This window comes from Malaya genurostris, chromosome 2 (genome assembly GCF_030247185.1).
Source record: "Malaya genurostris strain Urasoe2022 chromosome 2, Malgen_1.1, whole genome shotgun sequence".
Classification (NCBI taxonomy): domain Eukaryota; kingdom Metazoa; phylum Arthropoda; class Insecta; order Diptera; family Culicidae; genus Malaya; species Malaya genurostris.
This window is the reverse complement of record NC_080571.1, coordinates 216,141,869-216,154,235: the sequence shown is the minus strand read 5'-3', so window position 1 is coordinate 216,154,235 and position 12,367 is coordinate 216,141,869. Positions and strand designations below refer to the sequence as shown.

The 12,367-nt window shown below is 36.7% G+C and overlaps 1 protein-coding gene across 1 annotated transcript; it reads right to left on the bottom strand.

The window, feature by feature from the left end:
• Window positions 1-1,523: 1,523 nt before the first annotated feature.
• Window positions 1,524-10,290, bottom strand: LOC131429125 (sodium/potassium-transporting ATPase subunit beta-1-like). Its single transcript, XM_058593172.1, has 5 exons — window positions 10,140-10,290; window positions 2,299-2,556; window positions 2,056-2,240; window positions 1,725-1,995; window positions 1,524-1,662 (listed from the first exon to the last, which is right to left on the bottom strand). Exons 1-5 carry the CDS (start codon window positions 10,288-10,290, stop codon window positions 1,553-1,555), a joined length of 975 nt encoding a protein of 324 aa, XP_058449155.1. The 3' UTR covers window positions 1,524-1,552.
• Window positions 10,291-12,367: the final 2,077 nt, after the last annotated feature.

Sequence of the window (12,367 nt, the reverse complement as noted above, 5' to 3'; positions counted from 1 at the left end):
CAGCAATGAAAACAGCCTTACAAACGTTCCTTCGAACAGACAGCGGATCTAGCTTAATGAGCCGACAGCGATCTTTGTAACTAGGAAGGTTGAATGAGTCCCTCCATAGTAGCTTGCGGAGTGCAAATCTAATAATTTTGTGTTCAACAGCTTTGACACGATCAATGTCAATTTTATAATGAGGTGACCAAACGACAACTGCATATGCACAAACAATCTCTTTGGCTTTTTCCAAGAATCGAGGAGAAACATTTTGAATAGAATACCACAGTATTATATATAAGAATGTGATTGATATGAAAAAGACATCATTACACCGCTATAGTACAGTAGGTGGATTGAAACAGGTTTTTTCTGTAAATTTTCGAAGCTCCGCGGATTTTCTAAGTAAATTTTTCATGTAATGCAGTGATTTAAATCGAATTTTCGAAACTATGCAGTGTTTCAAATAATTTTTTTAATATGTTGTATATCCGCCGACAAAAAAACACTTGAGTGTGTTGATTTCAAAGATCGTCCTGAGATAGAATTAAAATACCATTTTTTACCATTTCATTTCTAAATGGGCTCATCCAATCTGAAGTATTTTATGTACTGACACAAGAAACTTTATAACTCTGTTAGCCACAGTTTTAAGTAATTGTATGAAAATTCAGTCATTAGACGATGTGCGATATTACGAATTGTATCGTATGAGAAATTGTGTCATCTGTAAATTTATTCGTTTTTGCTGTGGCTTTCTGAAACCCGAAACAAATTAATAGCACGAGAAGAAAACCTTCATAAGGCATGCGAGTAAAAAATTATCACTGTAGTGTTAATCAAAATTTATTTAGCGTGTCACACGAATGTAAGCTTGAAATTATCGGAACAGTATAGGGTTGAGCAGTGGCGAAACATAATAATGGTTCCACGTGCATCATTAGTCAACAGATTGACCAATATAATTTCTGTAAGAGATGATATAGGGTAACAGTACCCCTATTCATCCCATCTCCAGTAGTCATCTCATGTGCGAAAACCATTAGTTAGAGTATGATCTACTGTCTCTGTTCGGTAGATTAACTGCAATGGTACAATGAAAATAGGTGTCAGCTCTAAGCTTTCTTGTTGCTATAACAGTAGTATTGCACAATTGTCGAACTATTTTTTCTGCGGTATTACTTCTTAGAGCCGATGCAAAGATATTTATTTTATCACAATTCGTTGACTGAACGACTAGTATTCGGAAAATTAACATGACGACTCTACTAATGAGATGACTATTGGTACAATAACCCTAATTTGTATTAATTGCTTCATGAAATCTGTTTAAATGCTCAGCAACATGAATTACATTTGTCTTCTCTGAAATACTGCAAACATGCGTTGTTTGATTTCAGAGACCCGTAAAATTGATCATTATCAGATTCAAAACATTTAACTTCTTTAATGCCAGAGATGGTGAAGCTCACCTGTTTATTCATGATGAACATAAAAAATACTCCATCCTTTTGGAAATTTTGTATTTTCTGTAACTACGTGTAAAGAATCGTTGTTAAAAGTATCGGTATCAGTCGAGCATCATCGAAAACATCACCGATCCCATGCGAAGTCGAGAGCCTCCTTTGTAGGCGATGTTCTTGGCCCATGCGCGACATTCCACGAAAATATTTCGTTTTCCTGCAAGTAGTAATCTGCGGTTCGTAAATTCGTTGGAAATCTGAAACATGGAAGTTTCTTACGTTTTGGGTTGACAAATTGAATTCCCACCAGCGGGCTCAGATACCCTTTGACGTTTGTGTAAGGATAGAAGTAGGATGCAATCCCTCGGCTGGGGTAGTAACCAAATGGTCCAGTTGCTTCATTATCGGCCGGATAAATTCCATTGCAGGAAATCCAAACCTGCCGGCGTTCTACCTTCGGAACACTTTTGATGTATTCAACCAAGTCTTGCGGCATATTTTCCGGTAGCTCATCCACGTTATCGTAGTAATCAGGAACCCAGCCGTATATCTGTGGATTAGATTTCACGTGTTTTTAGTGTTCAACACAAAAATTGATGTTGATTTTTACCCGATTCAATTTCAAAACTATACAGGGCTGTGAGTCGTTATAACCATATCTATTTAACGGTGAGCACGGACCGAGTTTGTCAATGTCAAAGATACAAGCCTTTCCTTCAGGTACTTGTTCGCCAAACTTACACTGCATCATGTTGCTTCCTTCGTCCGAATGTGAATTCAAGCTATGCTGGTATGCTGAAATGAAGGTAAAGAATAAAACCCTATTCCATATTCACTAGCTTCTTGCACTTACGTTCCAGGAAGCTATCCAGTCGGGAGGTCCAGTAATCCATTTCGGTTTCGTTGTGCTGCTTGAAGTGAACCATTGCAGCCGCCTTTACGTTATCCGGCATTGGGCGATATCCGAGTCCGGGGTTTACCCCTATTAGGGAGTCTTCACATTGATACTTTGGGTATCGGTCGCTCAATGTGAGAAAAAGGCACTCCATACATGCCCAAAATAGACTGAACAGTACAATGAAGTAGATTCCATAGAAGAGGAAAAGGTACCCTGAAGAAAAAAATATAACCGGTTTTAACCTTGAGGTCATTTTTACTTATTTGGTAGAAAACTTTTAAGGAACTATGGTAGACCATTATAAAGTGGATTAGCGGATCCGAATCATTTGTGTTCGATCGAAAACTTCGGAGTATGCAATGTTTTGAAAGACCAGTATTTAGCGTCGTGCATTGCATCCCATCGCGTTTACTTTAATATAGGTGCATGCATCGAAAGTGCAAAAACACTTAATATCGTATCGCTTTGCAATCCGCTTGTATTCCAACGGCATTACACGGAAAATAAAAACTACCTTTGATTGGACTTCTTTTTACTTAATTTTGAGTTCTTTTGAATCTTTTCTTTCATTCGCTCCTTTCATTGTTGTCAAAATACAAAGAGCAAAACCACCCAACAGCGAGAGTTTCGTTCAATAAGCTAAAATTAATTAAACCGTATCAACCTGAAATTGAGTCAATGCTGTAGAGTAAATATAACTCATTTTTAAGTATTTTTTTACACGTGCCTTACAGAAACTACCTAGAACCACTTTACCTAAATTGGATGGAATGTACTTAAAATTAGATGGTTTTGTGGTTCCGTGTAGATTTGACAATGCATCTTCACACGGTTATTTGGCCACAGCAAGTACGCCTGAATGTCCGTTAATAGTGAAGATTAAAGTGAAAAATAAGGGAAATTGATCCGGGTTTCCTGATGAAACATGCGTCAGGATTGACTCAATTGGTAGATCATAGATAGGGTAAAGTGTTACAATAGGCCCCCATTAAGAAAACATTGAGATATTTCCATGTTTATTAAAATATTTTCCTTGAGAATGTGAGTATTTCATTGCAATACGGCTGAGGAACATAATTTTATTAGGTGTACAACTTCGCTTCCGCCGTTTTTTCCGCCGTTTTTTTACGGCGAGTGGGGCAAGATTTCAGCGTTTCCAGGTACTTTTTGACCACTTTTGCGACGTGAGGCCGAGCATTGTCGTGTTGGAGGATGACTTTGTCATGTCGCTCTTGATACTGTGGCCGCTTTTCTTCTAGCGCGCGACTAAGGCGCATCAGTTGCGTTCGGTAGCGATCTTTTGGAATGGTTTCACCCGGTTTTAAGAGCTCGTAGTAAATTGTTATTCATCTTCGAAGGTTTTTTTTTTCTTCCACCACCATGTTTGTCTTCGACATCGAAATCACCATTTTTAAAACGTTGAAACCACTCCGGACACGTTCTTTTACTCAGAGCAGCATCACCGTAAGTTTCTGAAAGCATTCGATGCGCTTCAGTTGTATTTTTTTCGAATTGTAACAGAAAAGTAAAACTTCCCGCAAATGGCGAGAGTTGGGCACAAAAACAGACATTTTCGAGCTTGAATAATACGAAAACAAGAACAACTGTCACTGAAACGGCGATGACAATTCGTTAGGCACTGTACACACTCACTTTAAAGGCATTATCATCTATGTATTTTAACCAGCCTCAGCCGGTACAACCACCAATCGGAAAACGGCTGAAGCAAAGTTGTACACCTGATAAATGACTGCAATAGAAAAGATGAGAATTGATTGATATAAACACATTTTCCAAAACGACCACATTCTTAGTTTTTTCGCTTGCCTCAGACATAATGACCCAGCAGCCGCAAAATATGTCTCTTACAAATGTACCCCACAACAATGATTCATTATGCTTCTTGAAATGTCCATAAAGTGACTGTTTTGAGATAATCAGTATGTCAAAGAAATGACGGATAAAATTCTTATTTAGTCGAAGCAAAACCTTGTATCGAAATGCTGCCTAATGAAATTTTTAGTTTTTTTCATACTTTCCAGCAAACGACAACTACCAAACTTGCATAGCAGAAAGATCTTACGAAAAGATAGTGTTAGTGATAAAACTTTGGCTCACAAAAGTCTTGAATTATTGAATGGAATTGTGTTGATTAGGCACATATTATAACAAATATTATTACGACATTCTTCAAAATACTTATCATTGAATCTAGGATAAAAACAGTAAACTTTGTTCGAGCATGAACTGAAACAGTCTCGATTCCAATTTAGTACTGTGTCTCCCTGTTTTGCAACGTCACTTTAATTGACGGTTTCAAATTTCAAACACACTTCACTTTGTGATTCTGGAGTCGGAAGTCAGATCCAAATCGAATTTGATAGTATTCTATGAGACCGTAATACGTTTCATTTGATTCTAAATTTGTTTAAATTGGTTCAGCCATATCTGATAAATCGGAGTTTTGGTCAGCGATGTATCTGAAATCAATTTAACTATAAGACGTTCACTTTATGATAATTATATGACTAGTTCAAAAGATTCGCCCTGATTTTTATATCACATAAACACACGTTCTTGAAATATATTTCTTTACTTACTATGCTGTAGCTCAGGAACTGGAAGTCTAACTCAAATAAAATTCAAAAGCGTTCTATGGGTCAACGGGAACTTTCATTTGAAGCTAGTTTTGCAAATACAAAAAAGATATTTCTCGATGAACATTAGAAAAGGTCCCAAGTGCAAATGACAGTTTCTCTTGGTTTACTTTCTCTTTCAATTATTATGGCAAATTCCAGTAATTTCCAACAAATTCTACAGTGTATATCGAAAGTTGATGCACGGAACGACCGAAATCAGCATTTTCGCGAAAAAATTAGTTGATTTGCTGATTTTAGTTAGTTATTTTTTGAGACAACTAAAAAAATCTTACTTTTGCTGATTTAGATTTTTTATTCTCATTCCCTTAATAATAATAAAATATTTGTTGAAATGACTATTTTTTTTAGTTGAATTCACAAATTAAACGTACTGTCATTTCTTAGCTAAGGCACACTTCATATCCAGTCAACTAATTTTTTAGTTGAATTAAAGAAATATAATGTTGTTTTCAACCAATATGAATGGTTGAATTGGCTTCTGCAATCTGCAGCTATATGGCGCCCTGTCACCGAAACGGTAACACCTTAATGACTACTAGCCACTAGATGGCACACTACTGCCGAAAAAAATTCAGACGCGGTTGTCTTTTCTATATTGGCAGGTATAAATACGATGTTGTGTTGGAGAAAAAGACATAAACGAAACGTAAACATCTTTTTGAATTTTTTTTCTTCTAAATCACTGTTTCTTCATTCTCACTGAAAACTTTGAGCACTCGGAAAACAAAAACCGAATACAAATAGTACACCGGACGGCGCAGCTCGGAAGGTTTGAAGATACAAAAAACCTTCATCACAATTAGAGTGAAACATTCGAAATTCACATCACTGTTCCGCGTAAAAACATTATTACGCACAATCGCTTCGAGTGCGAACAAATTCTGAATAAATACACTTTCCACTAACAGTTTACGTCATTTTTACATATCGGTTTAGAAATTTATATAGGGATATATCGTAACACATGCGAAAAACATCTAAACAATTTGCGAGCAGTTTCAACAAGACTGTCCCTTTTAGCTTTTTAATGGATTGTTTTGCTTTGACACTGCTGTCCTTCAGTAATGACGGTGATAGATAAATAGAATCAAAGTTTCTGATTTTAATAACGAAATTAGTTGTCAATAAGAAGTTCGTGTTGGATTGAAATATTGCTGGGTTGTGTCCAGAATATTCGCCAACTAAACACATTCTCTAAAAATAAGAGTTTTTTTCAGCACAGTAAACTCTAAATTTTAACTAATTTTATAGTTATTTTGGAAATTTTGTTGTTAAAATCAACTAATTCAAAAACAGTAATACGAATTAGGCGCAGAGCTAATTTCGGTCGTTCCGTGTGGTTTTGCTATTATCCTATGTGAAGTGTTAGACGGAAAGATTGCTGATTGGACCGTAATACTCGAAAAAAGAAAGTAAACAAAGAGAAACTGTCATTTGCACTTAGGACCTTTTCTCGTGTTTGTCTTCATTTCATATGATTCGAATTTGGTGAAAATAGGTTTGGCCATATTCGAGATTACCAAGTGCACATTTTTTCTGCATATGACATATGACACACACGGACGTTTTGCGATCCAGAAGAACTGGTTCGGATGGTATATGACACTCGGCTCTTCGGGTCTTAGCTCAAATGTCGAGTTTCGCAGTGATGACATAAAGCTTGCTTCAGATAAAATTGGAACAAAGACAATTGCCTGTATTTCAGTTATTTATTATTGAATTCAAGATCTTTTTTTGTACAAATGTAGCGTTTTTTTTTCATATTTTTAAGAAAAATACATGAGGCGGCGGACACCTTCTTCGTCCATCGTTTTAGCTATCTTATTCCACCAGGTCGTCATCTGATTGATGTCTTTGACAACCTTTCCCTTTGCTTTGAGTCTCCTCTTCATGATTGCCCAGTATTTCTCAATAGGGAACTGGGGGCAGTTGGGTGGGTTAAGGTTTTTTCGGAACAAGCCCCTTTCGCTGCAGACCATTCTTGAACGGCTTTGCTGTAATGACAACTTGCCAAATCTGGCCAAAACATTACGGGATGGTCGTGGGATCGAATAAACGGCAAAATTCGTTTTTGTTGACACTCTTTTTGTTATAGTTCCGATGTCATTGCCTTATTTGTAACGAAAACTTTCGTTTTTTGCCACAGCTGCAAATGCCCTTGCCAAATCATAATTTTTTTTTGCAAATTTGTAGGCAAAAACAAATTTGAATTTGGCTGGAACATCCCTCCGAGCCGTTTCCAAGTAAAATTTTTGACCTGGGATTTGCCCGAAGTCAGCCTTATCATAGGTTTCATAGTCCATCAGAAGACACCCGTCGAACTAGGTCAGAACCTGGTCATATAGTTTCCGAGCACGAATTTTGACCACACTATTCTGTTTTATGGTCCGATTTGGCTGTTTGCTAGCTCGATACGACTTCATTCCTTCCCGGACTCGAGTTCTCCTCACGTTACTATGAGCAGCACCGAATTTTCTGACCAAATCACGGTCCGACAGATTAGGATTCCTCTTACTCGTTTTCAAAATCTTACCACGCAGTTTCCGGTCGACAGTTCCACTCCGACGATTGGCTTGAGGCTTCCGCATCGTCGTCAATGTTTCCTTATACCGTTTGATAACGCACCATACAGTATTTCTGGGCAATTTCAGCTGTTTAGCTAGCCTAGATGCAGACTACAATGGATTGTCCAAATTACTGTGCACAATTTTATCCCTTCTTTCGGCTTCCATGTTGATTGTTTACAAAGTACAGTCGATTTGCGGAATGTCAAAAATCATACGTGAAGCTGACAAAATTCCCGACACGTGGGCGCCAAGAACTTTCAAATCCGTCAACCAGGAGCGCCACAATATGAGTAAAAGTTTATTCCAATTCTAAATGAAGCAAGTTTTATCCTTTGTTTAAGGGGCGGGTAGAGTCTAACACGTTTGAAATATCATTTATTATTTTAGTAAAACATTTCAAGAATTTTTTGTGAAATTTTCAAGCCTATTGGAACGAAACTCTGGAAGTTATGGACCTTTATCTATGGCTATCTCATTCAACGAAGAAGCAAGAGCTCGGCGCACAGGCCCAAGATTTCTACTTCGATTGACTTCAAAACTTCAAAAGGTAGACCCTACGGGCTCCCTGGAGTAATTAATTGTTTCCATTGATTTTATAGACTAAAAACTTAAAACGCGTTTTTCTCGAAAGCAAGTTTTGAAAGTCCGTGTCCATCGTCATTCAAAAACTACTGCACCATTTTTTTTTAAATTTTGCACACACTTTATACATACAAAAAACCAGACCTCAACGTTTTCCTTCTCGTTGTTTGTTACTTTGGGGAAGTTTAACAGCTACAAAATGACGGATTTTTTCGACTTTGAACAACCATCAAAAATAAAAAAATTAAAAAAATCAAACAGAAACGTTGGGGTCTAGAAATACTTCTTCTCTAACTATGCTGCATTCATTTGTTCACTTCTGATTAGTCTGCGCTGAGAAACAGTGTTCGAATGATGCTTTTTATCATGCAAAACATTTGAATTTATTTTGTTGAACGATAATTCTGAAAAAAAAAATCGTAAAAATGATGATTTTTTTCATGGATTAGACTGTATAATGCCCTAGCAACCGTATAATATTCCTCACAACAAATCAGTGGTATGCCCCACATCAATGATGCAATATGCCCCTTGAAATGTCGATATAGAAGAACAGCAGATAAAGAAGATATTTTTTGCATCAAAAATCAATTACATAATCAATTAATTACAATTAGAAACCAACATTTTTGTTTCAATAACCGTGATAAATCTTTAAAACAATATTTTAACTCAAAGCATACTGTTGGATCGAAGGAGGGGCATAATGTCAATTGAGTGACTGTTATGATAAAATTCGTATATCAACGAAATGGCTTTGTTTCTTTGGATTTTTATGCTGTAAATAGAGACATTAGCACTGCTAAAAGTTAATTACTAAGTAGCAACTGACCATTAGACGTTTTATACGGTTAAAATGCTTGTTTAGTCGAAGCAAAATCTTACATCGAAAAGCTGCCTAATAATATTTTTAGTATTTTCATATTTTCCAGCAAACGACAATTGTCATACTTGCATGTCAGAAAGATCTTACAAAAGAGAGAGAGTGTTTAGAGAAGTCTTGAATACTTAAAAAAGGAAGGGGGCGTTTTGGCCACTAGTGGCGCTTTATAATACTTTCCCCTATATTTTGTCATTTATTTCATATGATTTCAAGTCATGTATTTTTCAAATCGTACAATTTTACATGTTCTTGAATATAAGTTTGCGTGAAATACGACGCTTCATTTATGTGCATCTTATAAAATGTAAAATAACAGAAATTTTCAAATTGTGTTGTTTCAATTGTCAAATTATAATGTTATTATTTGATCATCACAGATAGTCAGAGTATAATTGAAGCTTTCCGTTAAAACAGGATTATTAAGAATCATTCTACTGGTAAACCTCTAGGAATGAGATCGGGCCGGTGGATGCACTTAATTATTCCTAGAATGTCGACAAAGCCATGGTTCATTGGATTGGATGTGAATTGGAGTTTTATCCGTGTGATGTCTAATTATTACATGTTATACCCACATTTCCACTGTGGTGGTCTTTCTGGGAAAAATCATTGTGCTTATTGCGATGTTCCGATTATGTCGTTTGGACATACGTCGAGTATCGTGAAGTCACGTCTACTGATGATTTCCTTGCGTGGCCAAGAAAGAAATATTCAATATGGAATTTCTTTATCATTTCATAAAAAAAACAATGGGAGTTTCCGTATTTAGTTCAAAGCCTATCATCCACATTCATGAGATGACTGAGATCACAATTATCATACAACTCCCGTAATCATATCTTTCTCAGAAAGAAGATTTGCTTTCCTTTAAACATTCAACGGTATACATCTGGTTGAATATGAAAATTGTAATATGTTTGACTTCATAACCTCGTATGACTTATATTAGTTAGAAGTATGAAAAAAGCTTTCGCAGCATCTAATTATGTGGCTAACATCTAATTGTTGAAATAAATTGTACAAAAAACGTTTCAGTGCGTTATAAAAGATGTATCAGTATTCGATTGGCAGGACTTAGATCGACCGAAAAATACTATAACTTACACCAACTCTGCTTAGTTCTTCCGAAGAATTTGGAATCTCTTCCGTCCCAAACAATCTGTTTCCAAGTTTTCGGTTCCGGTTTTTGAGGAAACACGAACGTGTACTCGGAAAGTTTTCCAACTTGTTTCTCCTTTGAATGTCGTCCAACCATGTCGCAAACTGATGGCTGATGAGCTCTTCAACACTTCGGGTACTGCAATTCGTTACAATGGTTCTATCTTCTATGTCTATCAGCACATCGTTCAAAGATTCTACCGCAAAAAAAGAATGCTTTATTCACAAAGGAAGATAATCGGAAACTGGACGCTTTTTGGTAAAAGTGCTCTAGGGTGACTTTTCGATGGTGATTTGATAATTATCACAGCTGAGCCGGGCAATACTGCATCATAGTTTGGTGATAACTGGTACGAGACCAAATTGATCCAACTCTTCGCTGATGTTTAATGGTTATCGACCAACCTTGGCAGCCATGGAGTGACTGCTCTTTGAAGTGTTAATTTTTCATCGATGGCTTTGTACGGTAGACGCATTGTTAGAATATTCAGTCTGAGGAATCACAACGTGCCAGGGCATTATGCTATTAATCGTCAATGAAATGTTCTATAATTTGTCACAGTTTTTCAAGGCCTGAACAATTAGTTCTGATGTAGGAAGTTGAATGGGCTTTATACGTAATTTAGATTTAAGATTCATATTTCGTCGAACAATATGTGTAGTAGTGACTAAAACTAAAATCTTCCTAAATGAATTAAATTATATTGAAATAAATATGAAGTGGTCGAGTAGTCTTTTGTTAAAACATTAGACGACTGGGGTTGGATCGAAATTGCTTATGCGGTTCGTATATTGTTCTGTGTCAATATCAACGGATGATCGCACATTCGAAGAAATCTTTTTAGTGAATAAAAATTCAAATAGAGCAGAACAGAAGTTGTTTTTATACAAACGCTAGTTCGAAAATGTCAATTCGGCTTAGTTGTACGATGTCGCGTCAGTTTTTCTGCGAATGTGGCTTGTGTGAATGTCCTTCTTAGTTCAAAAGATTTGATATTCAAAAGACGATTACTCATACAAGCGTTACTTCATGGTAAAGGCAGTGATGCTTATGATTTTCCGTTGAACTGTTTCAACCCTAGTGATGATGATGATGATCATCTTTATCCCAAGAAGCTTGCCAGCTGTCAAGTGTTCTTTGGCGGGACGCGTTATAGAATTTGTTAAAAGCAATCGGTGTCTCATAAATTTCACCCTCAATAGCATCATGTTTGGCTAAACTACAACCCAAACAATTGAGAATTTATAATTATGATTCAATATGACGTTCAGGCACTGTTTTATTTTGCCCAAAAAAACGGTTCCGGGAAGATCCTAGATCACATCAGGAATCGAACCCGATATCTTTACCAGTATCAGACGGTCATTCACTTGGCCTCTCCAGCCGGACCAGTTCATCGCTACGCACATCAGCTATGATGGAGTAAGGAGACTGCGGATGAGCAGAGCCAAGCCCAATTCCATCAACAACTGTCGATCCCAAATAGTTTCCTGAATCTATTCCACAAATTACTAATCGAACCTTGCATTCCAGTCCTGTTCACTGTCCAAAGAGTCTCTACCTGCTTCGCGCGCGAGGCTCGAACGTTTGTAGACAGCTCTTTTTTTTTTAACTTTCAACCAAATTTTAAATCCATCATTATCGTACCGAACACAGTAACTTAATACGTCTCACAATAATATATGAAAACAAAAAGAAAATACAATCTTCATCTGGAAAAAATAAAAATCAAATTGTACTAAATAACTAGACATCTACTTATAAAAGAAATTTTATGTGTGATATAACGGGTGGCAACTAAAATTTTGGAATTTTTTCGAGGCCTGTATGCTCAACAACAAACGAACTCAGAAAGAACTAAGATTTTGTATGCGTTATCTCTCTTTCTCCTCTTTCTGCTAGTATTTTCTGTTTTGTTCATGCTTGCTCAGTTTTGCTCAAAATGCCGTCGAAACAAGAAGTATTTCGCGAGCGCATTGTACAGTTCTACGAACTGCACAGAAATCTCGGCAAATAGTATACGGTACAACATTTTAAAAGCAAAAATGTTGCGGCTTCGACAGTTTACAATATCCTAACACAACTGCTCGTAAGGAAGGTAGTGGAAGACCAGCCAAAATTATGGACGCAAAGGACGTCGTTCTCTTTCCCGTGCCTTCAACAACAAGGATTC

What these genes read in the sequence shown, in the direction of transcription:
- LOC131429125 (XM_058593172.1), bottom strand. Translation starts at nt 10,290, where the DNA reads ATGGTTGGACGACATTCAAAGGAGAAACAAGTTGGAAAACTTTCCGAG. An exon ending in ACTGGATAGCTTCCTGGAAC is followed by an intron (nt 2,241 to 2,298) that starts GTAAGTGCAAGA and finishes CCTTCATTTCAG; the next exon opens with CATACCAGCATAGCTTGAAT. An exon ending in TCAATTTGTCAACCCAAAAC is followed by an intron (nt 1,663 to 1,724) that starts GTAAGAAACTTC and finishes TACTACTTGCAG; the next exon opens with GAAAACGAAATATTTTCGTG.